At 41.9% G+C, this 21,200-nt stretch overlaps 2 protein-coding genes and 1 long non-coding RNA gene across 3 annotated transcripts; 1 reads left to right on the plus strand and 2 right to left on the minus strand.

The window, feature by feature from the left end:
• Positions 1-247: 247 nt before the first annotated feature.
• On the plus strand, positions 248-12,083 carry vps37bb (VPS37B subunit of ESCRT-I b). The gene is made up of 4 exons (XM_062554683.1): positions 248-401; positions 4,308-4,479; positions 9,207-9,289; positions 10,198-12,083. The coding sequence occupies exons 1-4, from the start codon at positions 288-290 to the stop codon at positions 10,636-10,638; spliced, it is 810 nt and encodes a 269-aa protein (XP_062410667.1). The 5' UTR covers positions 248-287; the 3' UTR covers positions 10,639-12,083.
• A 3,311-nt stretch (positions 12,084-15,394) lies between these two features.
• Positions 15,395-17,947, minus strand: LOC134101493 (uncharacterized). Its single transcript, XR_009941382.1, has 5 exons — positions 17,743-17,947; positions 16,838-16,910; positions 16,500-16,566; positions 16,150-16,369; positions 15,395-15,673 (listed from the first exon to the last, which is right to left on the minus strand). It is a non-coding gene; the product is annotated as an uncharacterized LOC134101493 (long non-coding RNA).
• Positions 17,948-18,697: 750 nt separating this feature from the next.
• On the minus strand, positions 18,698-20,995 carry tuba7l (tubulin, alpha 7 like). Its single transcript, XM_062553603.1, has 6 exons — positions 20,856-20,995; positions 20,339-20,561; positions 20,097-20,245; positions 19,847-19,999; positions 19,160-19,687; positions 18,698-19,053 (listed from the first exon to the last, which is right to left on the minus strand). Exons 1-6 carry the CDS (start codon positions 20,856-20,858, stop codon positions 18,757-18,759), a joined length of 1,353 nt encoding a protein of 450 aa, XP_062409587.1. The 5' UTR covers positions 20,859-20,995; the 3' UTR covers positions 18,698-18,756.
• Positions 20,996-21,200: the final 205 nt, after the last annotated feature.

Raw genomic sequence — 21,200 nt, forward strand, 5'->3', positions numbered from 1 at the left:
TTGCAGCAGAATTATCCATCATTAAACAATAATGCACGCTATTCATGTCCAACAAATCCATTTTTTAAATGTGTTTTTATTTTTCTCATAGATATTTTGATAAACACAAATACAAGACATAGACATCCAACAAAATATCCTACAAATCTCCGATCCACATTTACGTCATCCTAAGTCGCTTTCTGATTGGTCAGAAATGTGGGATAGCTCGAGCTCCACTTCCGGTCGAAGAAACTGTTCGCTTCCCCTTTCTATCAAGAGGAATACAAGCAGAGGGCAGCCCAATCATGGGGGAAATAGCTACATTCACAGAAATATTCCGCACTTACTCCATGTCGCAGTTAAATGAATTGTTGGAAGATGATGAGAAACTTAACACAATTGTCACGGAAATGGACGAGGTGAGTCATTTACGTTTGAAGACATGTAAACAAATCAGTTCGGTTCGGAGCTTCTCAGCGAATCTCCATTGACAAGTCTGTTGTGGTTGTTAGAGAGCGGAGGCCCTTTGTGTTGATTATCAGTCCAAATCTTACAGTTGCCCCAATTACTTAAATACCACAAACAACATTTGTAAATAAAACAATGCTCAGATTAGCCTTTTGTTTCGTTGTATGTGAACTATGATTGATTTGATCGTTACAAACTGCTACTGAAGGGTTGGTAGCTTGACAGTTCCGTCTTTGTTGTTTCCATAACTGCGTTGTCAAACTCTGTCTTTTCGAATAAATGTTGCTATAACCCAAAGCCAAAACAGGTAGCTAGACTATATGGCTGTACTAGATTGATTGTCGATGATGCCCGTCTTATTCTTGTCACATACAGTGCAGCCTAGTCATGTTTAGGCCCAGCATTCAGAAAATTCTGTAGCCAAGATTCCCAGTTGTTAGGCTATTTTGGTAAGGGGACAGTTTTTTCAACGCGAAATGAAATACATGCAACACCATAATGGATAACAGACTACTCCCTTGGGTCCCTTTATGTTGACAGATGATTAACACAGAGCTGTTTTAGTAGTTCTTTGTGTAAAACCCAGATGTTCCTTGCAGATTAGGAAACAAAATGTAAGAGTTGTTGGTTAACTCAGCGGACTGCTGAGCAAGCTGCCCGGTGTGAGGCGGAGTGGAGGTTGACAGTTATGACTCATGTTGCTCTTGTGGAGTAGAACTGAAATCTTGACATTATGTCGGCCAGTAGTTATTGCCTCATTTGTTTGATCTGCTGCTTGTGAATGGTAGGCTATTATTAAGGATCTCTACGTTGACTTTGTTAGACGTGTCTGAAACTATGTTTATAGAGTAGACTACCATGGCCTGTTTGATCCTGAATGCAAATTGTGGCCCACAACAGGTGCATTCAGTACAGGTGAGTATATTTCCATGTCGTCAGCTGTTCCACCACTTTTGTAGAGGACTTCGAAAAGTCCTTGTAGTAATATTCAGCCAAGTGTCTATGCCACAAGTTTTAACTCCCATTTATTATTATCGCTTCGGGCAAAAGCATCTGCCAAAAACCACAACTATAACCATATGAAATCCTGAACCTGCTTGGCAGGTAGGCAGTAAGCTGCACAGTGGGCAATGTAATATGTTCTGGAAGCTTGAACCCACAATACAACTAGAAAAGCACTCAAAGAGCACAGACATCCGCCAGGCGAAAACATAACCGCCTCCAGGATCCATGCGGTGAAACGGATCACTCCCAAAATTGAATCGTTTCTTCATTGGGTCATTTCAAACCTTTCATCGAAATCCATCCATAACTTTTTGAGTTATCTTGTGAACAGACAGACAGACAGACAGACAGACAGAGTCAGACAGACAGACAAACCCTGATGAACATATATAACCTCCTTGGCGGAGGTAATTAATGAAATTTAATGAAATCCTGAATTAGGTTCAAGATTTCCTTGTAAGGCATTGGATGTATCCACTTTAGTAAAAGATTCTCATGTAGTTTCAAATTCATTAAATAAATTAAAAGGAAGACATTAATACTGCAAGATACAAGCTTTTAGAAAGCCTAACTTCTGTTGAATCCAGATCTTGCATCGCCTGGGCTATCAGCTCATAAAACCAGTAGTGTTTTAAGATAAATCAAATGCATTGAAATACAGGAGTGCTGTCTATTGTTTCTAAGTTTACAGTTCTTAGCAGGCACTTTTGTCCAAAGCAACCTTCAATGACATCAGTAAACATGACATTAACATTAAAATGAACAATTGAAAGTAGTAATATAGCCACATAAAAAAAAATACCAGCATTTAATTCTATATTTCCATGTGAATGGGATTCTCTGTTATTGTTGGGGTGCATTGGCTTGAGAAAGTGATCTGCATGGCTAAGATGGCAGGGCAACCGGCTCCTCACAGTGTACAGAACGAACATGTGTTCCTAAGAGCAGGATGACTTGTAGTGCCCCTGAACAGAGGCTTAGCGAGCGATGCTTGGTTATGTATGGACTTGTGCACATCGGGTGAACGTGCATTAGTCTGTGACCCAGTTTCTGTACGCTGAAGTACAACAATGAAGCGTAGAGGGATTCAGCGAAACAGTAACATTATCATGATGGGGGATGTTTTTTTGCATGTGGTACGGTGTTGATTCTTTTTTCAGATGCTGTTCCTGTGCGTGTCATTTTCAATTGATCGGAACTCACCTGTTCACAGTGTGCCTGTTTAATCACATGGGACTAAAACTGATGACCTCATTCCCTTAATCCGTATTTCCGATGTGTGAACGAGTCAGGGGACTGTCTATCTGTCTAATCCGTCGGCTGTCACTGAGCGTTAAATCAGGGACAATATTAGTGGTTGTAGCTATATGCCGTCCGTTTTTCTCTCCTGCAAATGTGTGCTGATTTTGGAGCTACAGCCAGAGTAAAACACTCTGTCCCAACCCAAGTCATAGACAATGAGCCCTTAACACTAGTTTGCCCACAAGTAATTTTCAATCATCACTCCCTCTGGTTCCAAGCAGATGGCTGTCACAGGTGACTAAACTGCATAAACATATCTATCATATTTTAGCACAGGAATTGTCTATCTTTCGCTTTAACTCCGCACGCTTGCCAAGTTAACTCCCCTGCCTGCTACGTAGTGGAGTGTCCCAGCTGATGAGCCGCACACTCCTCATCATTCCTCTGATTTAATCAGCCGTGCGTGGACTAGTAGGGCTGGATGGACGACAACATGCTGGGGCTGTATCGAGGGCAGCGTCGCCAGGCCACTGATCCGTAGCTGATAGGCTGCGTCCTGCCCCGCGTCCACTCTGGAGTTGGCCGTCCAGATGGACATCGCTCTGCTAATTAATCCTCCGTTGTTTTTTTTTTTTTGTTGGAAATGTTATTGTCCGAGTTGACTTACAGTTTCAAAGCAAAACAAAAGTACTTGTAGAAGAAATCCTGCACACTGTCCATTACACATGCAACAAACATGGGGGAACAAACACCTGAGAAAGGTCTACATGACCAAAACACTGTGTTGATAAATGTCTGATAAATATGTGTAATGGACAGTGCGCGGGAGTTCTTCTGTATGTATCACTGGTAACCCTTACCTTGTCCAACACACCTGTCCCAACAAAGAGGTATGCAAAAGCACTTATGAGCGTAGCAAAACAAAAGTAAAAGCAGGTCTATAGGAAGTGCAATGGATATCCCTGGCCTTCCTGTCACATGTAAGATAAGATAACTCAAGGTAATTTATGTGGTTATTTATTTAGTAATGGCCCTGATGTTAAACAGTGTTATGCGGTGATCTTTGGGTCCAGCTCAGTATAATGTGCCTTGCCTTGTGGCTATTTGTAATCTATGGTGCTAATTATACTAAAAGAAAAATAGTATTCTAAAAGGGGTTCCTTGAGTACATCTGTTTAGGCACAAACATCTGTTTGTCAAAATAGCCCCGAACCACAAACTTGTTCTCTGAACGATGACTAGAGATGAGTCACAGCATTGTGGACTCACTGTAGTGGACTTATGCGGTCAGTCATGGTGCCCGAAATGGGTGCTGTTTCCTGTGTGTAATGGTGTCTGAAATGGGTGCTGTTTCCTGTGTGTAATGTTTTTTGTTTTTTGGGGGGGGGGCTTTTTAGGCCTTTAATCGGACAGGATAGTAGAGAGACAGACAGGAAGCGAGTGGGAGAGAGAGCTGGGGTGGGAATCGAACCCGGGTCGCCGGCGTGCAGTGCAGGTGCCCCAGCCAGTTGTGCCACGGCTGGGGCCTTGGGTGCTGTTTTCTGTGTCATGGCACCTTAAATGGGTGCTGTTTCCTGTGTTGTCTGAAAGGTCCACTTGTGTCCCCTCAGATGTTGGAGGTCCAGCAGAGTAAGGAGATGACGCTGGCCAGCAATCGCAGCCTGGCCGAGCAGAACCTTCTCCTCCAGCCCGACCTGGACCACCAGAAGAACCAGCTCACCCAACGCTACAGGCACTTACAGGAGCTCTATGAGGCCTATCAGCTGCGCAAGTCCACACTTGGTAATACCACACACACACACACACACACACACACACACACACACACACACTCTCAGGCATGAACCACATACTGTATACTGTACACACACACACAAACACACACACACACACACACACACACACACACACACACTCAAACATGCATACACACACACACACACACACACACACACACACACACACACACACACACACACACACACACACACACTCAGGCATGAATCACATATACTGTATACTGTGTGTACACACACACACACACACATGCAAAAAAACTGTAACATTCATTATATCATTATAAAGTGGTGTATCATTATAAAGTGGTGTATAGTCATTAGGCACAGTGACTGTGCAAGCATACTGTACCGTCAAATAGACAATAGACAAAACAATACCGTAATTTCCCGACTATAAGCCGCGGCTTATACATTGATTTTGCAAAATTTGGTCAGCTATAAGGTTAATACGGGGTGGCAGTTAATATGGAGTTAATATGGTTTTGTTTCTTTTAACTTGCATAAAACACTGTCCTGCGGCTTATACACAATGAGGCTTATATGCGGGAAAATACGGTACACATCAGCATTGTAGTGGTTTGACCAACATTGAAATGTACAGTCAACATAACAAAGAGCAGGCATGGTGAATTTGTTGCATGTGTTCCGTCGCACTATTTTGGCTGTACTCTTCTATGGAAACTCTTCAGAAAGGAAAGACAGAAGCTGCTTTCAGACACGTCCTCGGTAGTATATGCAGATCTTTGTCAAACGGACAAAGACCCTTTGGGTGATTCAGATAGGATGCTAACATTATGCGGTCATATGTGTATAACGACACCAATGCAAGTGAACAGAATACCCACATGGTTGAACAGGTTGAATGTGATTGAACACGAACGTGAGCAGAATCTCTGCATGTTCTTTGCTTCGTTCAGACACAAGCTCATTTACATAATGTCCGTCAGAGATACTAGGAGGGGAGTAGTTTAAGAGCCAGCTAAGTTCGGAATTCCTAGGGTTAGGGTTAGTATATACGGCACAACCGCTTGACAGAACATGCAGACGTACACCTACTGCTAGAGAGAGAAAGGAGACAGACAGACAGACAGACAGACAGACAGACAGACAGACAGACAGACAGACAGACAGACAGACAGACAGAGAAAGTGGCAGACAGACAGAGAAATTGATAGGGAGGGTTTTGTGTGTGTTTACCCTGTTGTGTGTGTTTGGGATGTCCCTCGGGCTATATCTCTCTCAGCCATCCTCACACACAGCTGCACAACTTGTTCTGCCAGTTTCTACTTCTATGGCCGTCCATCTCCTCTGTTCTCTCTCCCCTTCTCTCTCTCTCTGCCTCTCTCTTCTTTTCTCTCTGTGTCACCCTCTGTCCCAAACGTCTCTCTCTCCCTCTCCCTCTCTCTCTCCTCCAGTCCTCTCTCTCTCCTCTGTACCTCTGTTGTCCCAGCTCCCCCCGTAGTGCTGTGTGAGCCAGGGCTGATGGGATTATCATTCTCAGATGTTGGCTTGAGTGCTCTGATCTGTGGGAGATGCACACTGAGCCTTATCGCACTAAGCTGTGGCCAGTCTGATCCCCTGAGGGACTCTGGGAAGTGTCGTCTGGGGTCTTCATCAGTCATCAGATGAGCTCAGTTCTCACTGTAGGCCATGTATCAAATCAGATACGGACATACTCAAGTTCAAGTTTATTATAGCCTTTTCAACAGTATAAAAATACAATTGATAGGAATGTGTTTTGGTATGCTCACATATACACACATAATGACAACACAACATCACTGATAAGTGATGAGAGCTAACAGCTAAGAGATAACAACTGATAAGTACTCAAGAGGGACATCCTAAAAATATGACACAGATGGCAGATCAAAGCATCCATTACAAAGTAAAAGCACTCACACTGCAGTGAATAGTCTACAGTGAATAGTCGTGTGTTTTCAGAACATAGTCTATCTTTTCTAGAACACCCATCTGTTCTCCTCCAGCATGAGTTGGAGCCTCTTGAAACATAAACAATGCGGCGCTTGTACTTCTCTCAGGCTGCCAGACACTGGTCATGTGAGTATAGCAGAAAAGCTTGCCTGTCACCACAAAGGCTTACGAGCTAAGTGTCCGAAGCCAAGTGCTATTACACCTGCCCCCTCCCCCATTCCGGTGAAGTCCAGTGCAGTCCAGTGTAACCTTGTAGCCATGACACCATGACCGTTTCGCCTGAAGAGCAGAGGTGCGTTCAAATTCCTTTAAACAGAAGCAGAACGTTCGGGACAAACATGCTTGTATGAACGATTTTGTGTAAGCATTCCATCTCAGTGGTCTTTCTCTCTTTCTGTACTCCCAACATGTTTGCGGAGAACTGCCTCATCAAAGTGTATTGTATGCAAGTGTGGAAAATTGTTTGCAAATGTTTGCGAACGTTCAGCTATGTTTGCGAATGTCAATGCACCGCAGGTTGGACCACAGCAGCAGTATCGGTAGGAGAGTGTTTCCTTCTCCGTCTCTTTCTAGGAGGCATCTTTTTGAGTCAGGCTCCTCTGGAACTTTTGCAAAGCAAAGCAGTTTTCTCCCAGACAGGCAGACTAGAATGAGACAGGCAGACTAGAATGAAGCCGGCAGACAGATGTTGACTAGAATGAAGCTGGCGGGCAGATGTTGACTGGAATGAACCAGGGCTAGTACTCAACTCTATTGAGTTGTTTCAGATGGAACAGATTTTTGCCATTACGTTTCTGACATAGACGCTTCATTGTCCTTAAGCAATGTTATCCATTGACCATCATAGCGAATAGCCATTGTCCCGTCAATTGGTTGGTTAAAGGTTCTCTCAGCGTGGTTGGGTGATGTCACTTCTGTTTACGTTTCAAACAAAACACAGAGCTAGCTTGCCCCTTGCCTCCCGTGCAACTGAAACTGTCATGAATGCACATCTCGTTAGTTTGTATTGTTTATTGGTCCAGATTGGTCCAGGCTGTTTTTGTTGCAGGTTTTGGAGCCTGGGCTGTCCACAGGGACCGCATTGTTTTTACAGTGTATTCAGGGCTCAGGAAGCTAGCAGACCGCGAGGAGGTATTTGCTGTACGAGACAAATTGTTCTATCTTAGAAACCACGTAAAAAAAAGACTAAGAGAACCTTTAAATCTGTTCATCTGTATTTATCCTGCGAACATGTCAGGTCTACCTGTGAAAAAATATTGCACTCAATATGTTGCTTAAATTGCTTTAGCCACTTAAATTACTCCTGAACAAATGAATTCATGAACACTTGGTTGTGAAATGATTTATATTAATTGATATATGAAAACAACATAATCTGAAGGTAATGGTTATATTGTTGTGTTCGTTCTGCAAAAATGCTCTCATTTTGTCTTGAGTTATAAATCCAGCACACAGACAGTGTATCCTATCTCACAGCATTCAGGGGGGTCCTAAACAGGTCCCAGACAGTTTAGGTAGGCCTAACTATTTGTGTTTGGATCATAAGCATATGATGATGACCTATATACTCTTGCTCATTCATGGCTTCATAAAATATTGACATCCAGGGTAGCTTTTAGGTATTCAACCTCTGGCCCATAATGTGGACTGGAAACCTGCACATCGATCTCCTGCTTCCTGTCCATGTTTGCTGGAATCAATCACAAACTGATTTCGCACCCAGATTGTTGGCCTGATTGGTTGATGGATAAGCCAAATGCGTACAGTCATTTGATTTATGCCCATTGATCATGCCTCTTGTGCAGTATAAATAGAGTGCAGACTCCCCAGACTAATGTTCAATCAAAGATTGTCTAGTTACTTTATAAACTGTCTCTGGTTCAATCTTAAAAGATTGAGTTTAGTGTGGTGATAGCCAGGTCTGGTCTGGTATTCTGCCCATCCTCCAGTTTTGACTATTTTGATCAATTCATGGTATTCTACAACGTTCACATACAGTAGACAATGGCTCAAGAGAGGATTATTGTGCATGTCAAGTCAGTATTTCCCTGGCTATTCTCTGTTACCGAGTTTCTTCACTTCTTCACACTGAGATCCTCTCACCTCCCTTTCTCAGTCAGATATTTAACGGGGCAGTCAGGGTATTTTGCAGGAGGTTACATTTGTTTGTGTTTATGTTTAAATTTAAGATGCATTTGTGCAAGAAAAAGCTTACATTATAACCAAGGACCAAACACACCAGAGAGGTAGCTCAACCCTACCGTTCAGTATTCCAAGAGATAGATGTACTTCTTTACAAAAGAAATAGCTACTAATGATGGATTGAAAAGAGATAATAATAGACCAGACATGATTGAATAGAGACCACATATATTAAAAAAATGGACAACATATCCACATCAGTCCCTATCAACACAAGTGAATTTCCCCTTGGGGATCAATAAAGTATCTATCTACTGTATCTATCTATCTATCTATCTAAGTGTCTAAAACAGATTGTCAACATTATAAAACTACTGTAAAAGATTCAGTTTGCACACACTGGATCAAATTTAGATATCCAAGATTTAAGATGGGTCGCTATCCAAAATGTATCTTGTGGACATGGGTATGTCTGTTTTTGGCTGCATGAATAAAGGCCGACGGGAGCAATTTTCTTTCTCGGCTGGCGGTGCTACTCAAAATATGTCTCCAAGGTTGGCATGTCTGATATTATTTTATTCCTGTGCAAACATGTCGGACATTACCTGACCACCACTCTGTCTGTGCTCCCAGACCATAATTCAGGAAACAGCTCGCTGGACACTCTGCTGGCTCTACTGCAGGCCGAGGGAGCCAAGATTGAGGAGGAAACTGAGGTAAGCACACGCGCGCGCACAGCCGCACACACACACACACACACACACACACACACACACACACACACACACACTCACTTGATAACCACTGACGAGGGGTCCTGCTTGCAATTTATTTACTAGATCAGCAATACCCACACTTTTTTCCTGCGCACCACCATCTGCCACACGTCTGAAAACGTAACACATTCTATTGACACGTTCCAGTAATCAGTTAGCCGCCTTATATGATGACAAATAGCAAAATCAAAACCTGCAACTGGTCTATGAGCTCTCACACTAAAAAAACAGTGTGGAGAACAACATTATGAAGCACAAAGAACAAAGAGAACATAGGCTTAAGATTTTTTTTTTCTTTTTTAATGTACATATAATAATAAATGATAATAATAGTAACACATAATACAAACATTATAAATTAAAATTGAGTAAATGTAATAAATTATTTTATTACAATAATAAAACACCTTTCATCTCGCTTTCCCCGTAGTGGAAGTTCTCGCACCACTGGTGCTAGACGTACTACAGTTCTAGTCCCTGTACTAGATGATATCAGTTGGTAACAGCTATCCCTGCCTCTGTAATACCTTGTCATTTCACATATCCATCATCATAGAAAGAATAATAACATTGTTTTTACAGCATTGGAATTGCATGGTACATGTTATAGAGATACGATGTACAGGGGTACACTGTGTCTCTCTCCTGCATTATCGTATGTGCATATGTTAATCACCGTATGCAGTTTCCATGTTGTACACTGTTGCCAAAGAACCTTTAGAACACCGTCTCTGCTGTTACCATGGGGAATACTGACAGTAGGAGTAGTTGACAGACACAGGTCCTGGTTCCAGTGGCATACACACTATGGTAACAAATGTCTTTGCCTTTTGTGTTTGATCGTGCAGAATATAGCGGACTCGTTCCTGGACGGCGAGATGCCGCTGGACTCCTTCATCGACGACTACCAGAGCAAGAGGAAGCTGGCGCACCTGCGGCGCGTGAAAATCGACAAGCTGCGGGAGGTGGTCCTAAAGGGCCCCTCCCCCTCCCTTCCTCCGAGCTCCGCCACACACACTCCCACTCAGCCTCTGGCGCCAGAGTCCTCCTGCCCCTCTCCCTTCCTCGGCTACACCAACGGCTCCCCCGTGCCCCTCCCTAGACGGGGCACCCATCCCACCCCGCCGCCAGCCCAGATGGGCCCTCAGCTGCCATACCCCATGGCTCCATACCCCATGCCCGGGCCCATGCCAAGCTACCCCAGCCCTGTGTTCCAGCCGTACCCAGCACCGCACCCACAGAGGCCCACTCAAGGCTTGCCACCCAGGACTGGCTTTATACTGCAGTGAGGTGGAGGAAGGGCGGTCTCCTGTTGCAACCCTGTATTTCAGAAATACATAACTGAAGCATAATGTCAGGAAGCACTTTGATTGAACATATTGTGTACTCTTCTTGGGAAGGTTCGGGGGTGGGGGGGGTTATGGTGTTTTAATAGTGTCATCACTACAAAGATGTTTTCTTTTCATCTAGTTAGCCATCTATCCTGTGTCAGTGATGAAGGCGTGAATTGAATTGAATGAAGTTGGGTAAGATCTTTAGCCTTCTTTTATGGAAGACGAAAGGATTCACCCGTTAACAGGAATATCTTGATCATTTTGATCTGAATGCATTGTTAACAGCATGAAAAAAAATAGGGAAGATGTATAGGTTCTTTTTCTCTCTCTCTCTCTCTCTTTAAATAACTCCAATGACTGACTCCAGTGACTGACTAGCTTGAAAGTGATTGCTTGGTGTTGCTCCTGCAGTTGTGACTTGTTTATGCAAACTGAAATGTTAAACTGTGTTCTTTGGTATTCACAGAGAAACTGCGTTTCCTCTTGCAATCTCGTTACGAGATTTACACTTTTTTTTTTTACTCGAAGGTTGGATTACTTACTAGTTTTTACCCCCCTCTTTTTGCTTAGTTTAGTTATGCCATAAAAGCATAATGAATCTAGAAACAGCCAACAGATTTATAACTGGACCTACTGTATGTTAAAATGAAGGTGCTCAATTGATCATCCTAGATTTATAGGATAATTAGATATCATTGCCATAGAAACCTCATCTTTTTTTTAACATAGGAAAAACTCAATCACAGCAATATTATGACTCAGTGAACACATCAACTAAATTTAATTAGCTAGCTGATACTCATCAATCTTGTATACCTTGACACTCCTACCTGGATAGATGTTAGTAATGACTCGACTATCTTTACACTCCAAAAGAACAATGTTCGGTTTGAGTTTAAATTATGTTTACATCAGATACTGAACTGTAGGCCCAGAACCACTGGCGGTTATGGCATTATTTTATAGTCAGGAAATCATTTTACAACTAATTTGAAATTCTTGTTTACCTTGTGAGTTACTTCAGGCTAAAATATATTATCACAAGTCAGTAAAACAGAATGACGTGCCTTGTAGTTCAGTTTAAGAGTGTGGAATAATTAATTACAAGAGAAATCTGTAAAATGGTCTGTGCCCATTTTGTATTTCTGTTGAAGAAACTGCTGGTGCTTTTCAGTTACAGGAACTGTTTCTTTTCTGTATATTCGGGCAGCCCAAGCCCAACCAGAGTTTGTCGGGTCCAATGATCTACAAAGCCTTCAGCAGCTCGTTTCATTCTGTAACATAGTTCCTCTGCACTCCTTATGTGAAGACTATAATAATGGAAGTGAAGACGGGTGGTGGACTGTGCTAGTTACCTCCTATTTTTACTGCTAATCAATAAAAAAACATTTTATAAAGTCCCTTGTCATCATTTGAATTACTTTGATTAATATACTGTATGCATGACAGATGAGTTTACCAGTTCTGTAAGTGCAAGTATTTTCTCCAGCTAAACATCTCATAGACAAAATATATGGTCATTGATTTTAGAGGAGACCAATCTTGTTCTCCACCACTGACTTATAAATGGAAGTTGCATAGATGGTTGACCAGTATAAATATCTGGGCACGTTAGACAACAGGCTCAAATTTGATGTGAATACTGAGGTCATTTAAGAAGGGACAACAATCTTTGTACTTTCTTAGTAAGCTTAATTTGTTTTATAATGTGTTTATGGTAATATTGTATTTTACAAATCTTTTATAGAATCTGTTCTCACCTTTTCTTTTATTGCCTGGTATAGAGACATCTGTTTTAGGGACAAAAACAATCCCAACCATACAGTATTGTGAGGGTAGCTGGGAAGTTGATTGGCTGTCCACATTTGCTCTTGCTGTCCATTTGTGAGAAGCAGGTCACCCCAAAGGCAAGTTCAAATAATCTCATTCATCGTTCATTTGAAGCTCCTACCTAGAGATAAAATAGTCCCCTTTTACAAGTCCAGTAGGACAAAAAAATAAATAAATGTTCCTGATGTTCATGTCAGAAATATAGACTAGACAGTTTTTTTTTGTTTTTTTTTTTAAACTTAAAGTGTAAGTTTGGCGGAAATTTAAAATAAAGCTATTTTCTGAATGAAAATACATCAACAAAGCCGTGGAGGAAGTAATTTTCGCTCATCACGCAGTACAGAGCTAGCACGGGCAGGACCGACAGCCCAACATCGCAAACAGTGGGTGTGGATGGGGATTGGAGCCACACGCTTTCAAAATCGCATTTTTAAACCACTAACAGTGCTCAAAACAGCGCCAAACCTCATCAGTAGCTTGCTCTAGGTGTCTACACATAAAACGAAGCACCAAACAGTCTGTAAACTTTGGAATAGTCAGTATACACGTAGAATCAATTCGAGACCGCAACACCCCATCTGAAGCACATACATGTCTCGCGAGATCTCACACGAGAGGTCGTGGACTTTCCTTCGTGAGGAGCTGGAAGGGGTTATATTCATAACAGTCTTCTTTTATAAACGTCGGGTTCATGAGCCAAGTTGTTGGTGCTTCGTTTTATGTGTAGACACCTAGAGCAAGCTTCTGACGAGGTTTGGCGCTGTTTTGAGCAATGTTAGTGGTTTAAAAATGCGATTTTGACTACCTGTAGGAATAGGTCCCGTGCTTCCGTGTGAGATCTCGCGAGACATTTCTGTGCTTCAGATGGAATAGAGATTGAGAACGTGACGTAAAACGCAACGCATTTTGGGAATAGGTGCCCCAAAATTAAGTTGTTTTACTGACGTGCGGGAACAACGAAGTGCAGTTGTCGAAATGCCGTTTACCTGCTGTGTTATAAAATTCAATAGAGTAACATGAAGCTTATCTTTTATAGTTTTCCAGCGTGGAAAAATAATAGTATACGTCATGTTTCAGAGGTGACAAAAAGGCGAGGAATGGCTTGGATAGCAGCACTAAGGAAGCGCGAGATTATAAATGTTTTTCACACAATTTTTTCACGCTTAGTTTTCATTATTATCATGCCAGATCATAGACCCAGACCCACTAGTTTACATGGGCTGGCATCAAGGGGGCAGGCATATTCCCGGAAGTAGAAACACGAAATGAGCTGGTGATCAACACTCTGCTAACTCCCTTGGACGGCCATAGACTTTCAGATTTTTGCGATCCCATAACTTCATGTAACATGTGCCCTTTGTCTCCCTTATAGCTTCTGTGTATTCTATATAGGGTATCGAAGTCAAAATTAATTCACTGTTTCCCCGTATATTACGTTGGTTTCCCGTAAAGAAGTATTTTAGCATGTCGGTTGTAGGGAAGCTAACGTTCGACGTCACATTTCCCGTAATGTCTGGATCAGAAGCTCAGTGTTAGCTGTTAGAGCTATGTGTTAGAGCTCAGTCCAGCCTGCACGAAAACCATGACGGAAAGTCATTCACAAGATCAGGGGAAAATCGTATAGCCCACGGTAGCCTACTGTTTGATAAGCATTACCTATAGGCAAGACAACATAATATTAATATTAAAAACGAACGTTGGAAAAGAAGACTCAAACTTTTTTCTCCTCCATTAATGTTTTGAAGATGATCATGTGTGGTAGTTTTCAACATGAACACGACTTGATATCTTCTACTCTGCTTGATATGTAATGAATGTTCAACGTAATAAATACATAGGCTACATAAATAAATGTTTAACTTTAATGACTGATCACTGTTTATTTATTACTAGAGCTTAATAAATAGTAATAAGTGATAACAAATTTAGTAGTGTGTTGCCTCCACTGCGGAAATACTGCACTTACCTTTAACCACTTAATGCAGATGGAGATTCTTGCCAAATTTTGAACAAATTTTGAACGATTTGTTTTTATACAATAACAGTCATTATGCCAAGTTCCACGGGCAGCACAATGATCACTCAGGGCTTAAATTAAAGACACGTGACATGGGCCAAGATATAGCCTAGATTTACCTTCAGGATTTTATTTACTTCATGAAGTTTCTTTTTCACAACATCTATACAAAAAATAAAAGTTGCCTATTGTTTTTGAGGCTTACTGTCGTAGAGTTTACAGTATGTGCAGGTCATGCATTTCCTGATTCATCATGGTCTTGGGAGGTACTGCACAACGTTTGGAGCAGACATATAGATGTATGTACTGTAGGTGCTACACAGCAATTCCTAATAGGTGCATTTAGGCATTCTCAAGTGTCCAAAACCTCTCAAAAATCCAAAAAACAAAAATGTGTCTGTCACTATTTATCTGTGTGTGTTGCTTTGATATTGTGTCACAGTACAGACACCCAGATAGCAATAGGTCAGTGGCCCACTGGCGGCCCACCAGCGGCAGAGTTGGCGGTCCAACGGCTGTACCCACCAGTGGCCCGCTGGAGTTTTGCTCATCGGTTCTCTAGCGGTCCACCGGCAGCTCAGAAGCGGCTCCAGATAAAGGGCCACCCTTTTGCCGCTTACTACGCACCAGCTTCTAATTGGCCTTATTTATGGCCTTAATAATTAAAATTATGTACTAAAATATAGCAATAATACATTATAACACTTTCCATTTGCCCTCAATCAGAACAATTTACAATTATTTACAGGGCTTACCAAAGTTACCAAATTTACTAAGGTGAAGACAGTGCCTGCTGATGAGAAACCTATAAATGTATTTAATAATCCAATATAAAAACATTTATCCTCAGCAACTATCACACAGACTCACCACACATAGTATTAGGTTCAATACATTTTGTTTATTTATTTCTTTTACATGCTCATTTACATGCTTTATTTCTTCTACATGCTTAAACAATTTATTAAAATTATTTTTAATAATGATATTAATATGCAACACACTCTTCAGGTGTAAGGACTTAAAAGCCACCTTTCCTGCTGCACCAGTCTAATTAATTTGGAGCGCCAGGGACCTCCTCAAAGCCCGGCCCAGCATCCTCTTAACAGCATCTCGGTGGTTTTCCCTCCCAAGTATGTTCACCTGAAATACAAAGACCAAAATTACAATGCCATAACTTCCAGTCAAACATCTTAGCTGTTTTCAGCTTAAGCTGTTTTGCTATTTCATGCACAACCATCAAATACAGAGGGTATATATGATGACAAAAAGTGACAACATGTCATGTATCAAGCACACAACGCTCCACTTGGGAATGAGATTCAAGTTTAACAACACTCAAGGAGTTGAATAACATGGCTCTCAATGTATGATGTCTGTTCCCCAAAAATGTAGTGGGGAAGGGAAAAGAGAAGTGAAATGCGACAGTTGTTTCAGATAACAATGGCTACTCACATGGTCTCACTTCTCGACACCCATTCAGTGATTTGAATAGTATTTTTGAATCAGTGAGTAAGTCCACATTAAAGCAAGGCAGAGCCACATTCATTACGAGAGCCAGGCTAGGACTTTTATGCCTACAATAATCACATGGCAAAACACTTAAAAAACAGACATACCAGTTGATTTTTCAGGTCCGCATCGGATGCAAGCCGCCTCTCCAACTCGTCCAGGTCCTCAACATTACTCAATGGCCTGTTGTTGTCCTCCACGAGGCCAAGATCCGCCACACCACCACCACCTAGCTTCTGCAGCATAGATGTGTTCACAGCCACCTGCTGCTTTACCCCAGCTCCTCCTCAATTGTTCGGAAGTGCTGCAGAACAAGTCTGTAAAAATCTATGAATCAAAAGGAATAGATTGGAATTGGCATGACACAAAAAGTAAAGATGCAAAGAAGTTGTGACAGACATTCATGGCTTGTTTCTCCCTTGATATTGGTGCCAGATTAATGAAAATGCAGTTCTACCTTGCTGGGGTGTTATTGGCAGCGTTGTGAGCGAATTTGACGGAGGTGTAGGTCTGACTGGTAAACTCTGTTGAACAGATTAGAAATGAAAAGGCGTATTTAGTGAGATGATTACTGCAATGGCAGGGTTCATACAAAAAAATTGAGCTGAATTTACTACCTTTTCACTACCATCAACATGTTTTCTACTACAAAAGCAAAAGGTGAAGAGTAATGTAATGCAATACCTTTCCAAAACACAATAACACATTTAAGAACAGGATTTAACAATGAACCAAGCTACTGGCATTTGAACAGGGGTGTGTAGGCTGTCAATAGGCACTGTATTATGTATTTACCGGCATGGCTGGAGTTGATGAAGCTTGCTGGGTGGTGGTGCTGGCAAAGGTGTAGTGGTCTGACTGGTAAACTCTGTTGAACAGATTGGATATGAAAAGACGTGTTTAGTGAGATGATTACTGCAATGGTATGACACCTGGCACATGCTAACTAGCGCCTAAAGTACAAACACTTCTAAAGGATATTTCCACTTAATTTTCAGACAAACCAAGCAAGGGACCACATTTACAGACTCTACAAATACTAACCATGATATCCATGTTTTATTTAAATGACTTGAAAGAGATCGTCATGTATAAATGCACCATACAGTAGTGGTCAGTTCATTCATTCAGATGCTGTTACATGCTAACTAGCGCCTAAAGTACAAACACTTCTAAAGGATATTTCTACTTAATTCTCAGACAAACCAGGCTAGGGACCACATGTACAGACCCTATAAATACTAACCATGATGTCCGTTTTTTATTCAAATGTCTTGAAAGAGATCGTCAGGTATAAATGCACCATGCTAGTGTGGCCAGTTCATTCATTCACATGCTGTTACATGCTAACTGGCGCCTAGAGTACAAACACTACTAAAGGATATAACACTTCTAATAATTTACAATCTACTGATAAATACTGATAAATACTGACGGTCGACATTACGATTGACGTTAGTGAAACTATAATGAACAGTAAAAAGTTAGCCTGTCTGCCTCTAACGGTTTTCTTTTGCTATCCACTTCAGACTTTAGCCATAGCTAGACTTTAGCGAGTCTAACGCTTTATTAATCTATTCGATGTAGGTTTTTAAAAACGTGATCATCGACTTAACAGTACAGAAATACCATTTTGCAAGAAATGAGTGATTCAGACAAAGACTAAAAATATGTTTAAAAAAGAATCAGATTGTACTTACAAGATCCAAGAAATCGCAGTCAGTCGAGGTCGAATGGCAAAATATCTGTATGAACATCTATCAGACGAGTTACAGCAATGTTCAGGGCGGCCAACGTCACAAAATGAGTTTGAGTCTGCGCAGTACGATGAACAGGAAACGATTTTTTGTTTCAGCCCCCTCTCATTGAGAACGACGGAGTCTGTTTGTCCATTTCTTTTAGGTCTATGGCTGGCATCAGGCGAGCCAAACGTACCCATAATTCTTTGTGTTTTGATGACTTTGGTCACATGTCTTAGCGATCTCTATTGCGGTCTCGAATTGATTCTACGTGTATACTGACTATTCCAAAGTTTACAGACTGTTTGGTGCTTCGTTTTATGTGTAGACACCAAGAGCAAGCTACTGATGAGGTTTGGCGCTGTTTTGAGCAATGTTAGTGGTTTAAAAATGCGATTTTGAAAGCGTGTGGCTCCAATCCCCATCCACACCCACTGTTTGCGATTTTGGGCTGTCGTTCCTGCCCGTGCTAGCTCTGTACTGCGTGATGAGCGAAAATTACTTCCTCCACGGCTTAGTTGATGTATTTTCATTCAGAAAATAGCTTTATTTTCAATTTCCGCCAAACTTACACTTTAAGTCTATGTCCCCCATCTGGTGTCTTTGTGCTATTTATGTGCGAGTTTCCCTTTGGGACAAGGAAGTAAAACTGAACTGCCCCTAGTTTAGTCAGTAGTTTGTTCCCCTCTACTGGACATTTGAACTTTGATGTTGGATCCTTTTACATTTACGGTATGAGGTGATGTTACATAATATAAACTCATTAATTTAAGTTCACTTATTCCTTTTTCTACAATCTTAGATGTTACATTTATCCAAAGTATATAAAACCTCAAAAGCAAGAAATACTATTCCACCATGCTTTATTGGAACATGCTTAAATGTTATATAGCAAGTAACCAAGAGTGACAAGAGATGAAAATCAAACCAAAGAAATTTATTGACAGAATATGATGCAGGAGTGTTATAGTGTGTTTAGTATTCCTCTCCTTCCTCAGCCTCTCCCTCCACAGAGTCGACGCCGACCTCCTCGTAGTCCTTCTCCAGCGCAGCCAGATCCTCACGGGCCTCAGAGAACTCGCCCTCCTCCATGCCCTCTCCCACGTACCAGTGCACAAAGGCGCGCTTGGCATACATCAGGTCAAACTTGTGGTCCAGACGGGCCCAGGCCTCGGCGATGGCGGTGGTGTTGCTCAACATGCACACGGCCCTCTGCACTTTGGCCAGGTCACCACCAGGCACCACAGTGGGGGGCTGGTAGTTGATGCCCACCTGTTAATGTAATCAGTGAAAAACAATAAGCATACACTTGATGCAACAGTTGTGACAGGCATTTAAGAACCTACAGATCATTAACTGTGTGAGTGTGAGAAGTTACCTTGAAGCCAGTGGGGCACCAGTCCACAAACTGGATGGTCCTCTTTGTCTTGATGGTGGCGATGGCGGCGTTGACGTCCTTGGGCACCACATCTCCGCGGTACAGCATGCAGCAGGCCATGTACTTGCCATGACGAGGGTCACACTTCACCATCTGGTTGGCAGGCTCAAAGCAAGCGTTGGTGATCTCTGCCACAGACAGCTGCTCATGGTAGGCCTTCTCAGCAGAGATGACAGGCGCATAGGTGACCAGGGGGAAGTGGATACGGGGGTAGGGCACCAGGTTGGTCTGGAACTCCGTCAGGTCCACATTCAGGGCACCATCAAAGCGAAGAGATGCGGTGATGGAAGAGACGATCTGGCCAATCAGCCTGTTCAGGTTGGTGTAGGTTGGTCGCTCGATGTCCAGGTTACGCCTGCAGATGTCATAAATGGCTTCATTGTCCACCATGAAGGCACAGTCTGAGTGCTCCAGGGTGGTGTGGGTAGTTAGGATGGAGTTGTAGGGCTCCACAACAGCTGTAGAAACCTGAATAATGATGGATGAGTGGAGACCACAGTGAGCAGAGCAGTATGTGAACTTTATTGTATTATATAAAGTATTGTGAATATTTTACATTTCACTGAAACATGTTATATTAACATTCTAAAAACATTGCAAAGCGTATGTGTGGCAAGGTTATCTTACCTGGGGAGCAGGATAAATGGCAAACTCAAGTTTGGATTTCTTGCCATAATCCACAGACAACCTCTCCATCAGCAAAGAGGCAAAGCCAGATCCAGTCCCACCACCAAAGCTGTGGAAGATGAGGAATCCCTGGAGTCCTGTACACTGGTCAGACTGTAGGGTGACAAGTAAGTGAAAGAGAGTTAATAAATCATAATTTTGGGCCAAATGACAATTCACAAAATTCGATCAAAAATATGTCATGTCTTACCAGTTTACGGACACGATCCAGCACCAGGTCGACAATTTCTTTACCGATGGTGTAATGGCCTCTGGCATAGTTGTTGGCAGCATCCTCCTTTCCTGTGATGAGCTGCTCGGGATGGAACAGCTGGCGGTAGGTGCCAGTGCGCACCTCATCTACAAACAAATATGCCTTTTAAATCCAACAATTCTGTACTGAACAACATTCTGTTCTAAACCTTGCTTTTAAATTTCAAAACGTTTTCTTACCTACGACAGTTGGCTCAAGGTCAACAAAAACAGCTCGGGGCACATGCTTTCCTGCTCCAGTCTCGCTGAAGAAGGTGTTGAATGAATCGTCTCCTCCTCCTATGGTTTTATCGCTAGGCATTTGGCCATCTGGCTGGATCCCATGCTCCAGACAGTAGAGCTCCCAGCACGCGTTCCCAATCTGAACTCCAGCCTGACCCACGTGGATAGAGATACACTCGCGCTGCAAAAAAAGAAAAGTTACTGGTATCAGTACTGAAAATTAAATAAAAGTAACATTAGTGCGATATATAAATTTGCTTGTTAAATTGTACTACTGCTAACAGTTACGGATTACTTGCTGGTGTGGGACATTAGCATTGCTAATTATAGCGACAGTTGACATCCACATTTCGGCTAACGTTAGCTAATCACTTCGTTAGTGCTAGCTAATTTAGCTATCTTTACATTAACTTTAGAGGTCACGACACGTTCTGGAAATAAGACTTCTATATAGAAAAATAGATATATAACTTACCATTTTGTTTCGTTAAATATGGTTACACAATGATAACAGGCAAAGGCGAAATTTTGAAACGTTAATTTCTCCTGCTTCTTTGACTTTGCAACGTTCAATGGTTGACTGCCAAAAACCAACTGAAATTTCAACAGGTGCAAGACGTTTATATACGCATGCACTTTATAGACCCACCCATCTTGTATCTGATTGGTGGTGTATTCATAAAATGCTTTCAAATATCCTGTCAATCATATTATGCCATTCTTGATTGGATGAGTGTCAGATTTCAAATGTAAATATTTTAACTGCCAACAATCCAGTTTGAATATTTTGAGTTTTTTTAAATAGCTAATATTAGCTAGC

Source organism: Sardina pilchardus, chromosome 14 (genome assembly GCF_963854185.1).
Source record: "Sardina pilchardus chromosome 14, fSarPil1.1, whole genome shotgun sequence".
Taxonomy (NCBI): Eukaryota; Metazoa; Chordata; class Actinopteri; order Clupeiformes; family Clupeidae; genus Sardina; species Sardina pilchardus.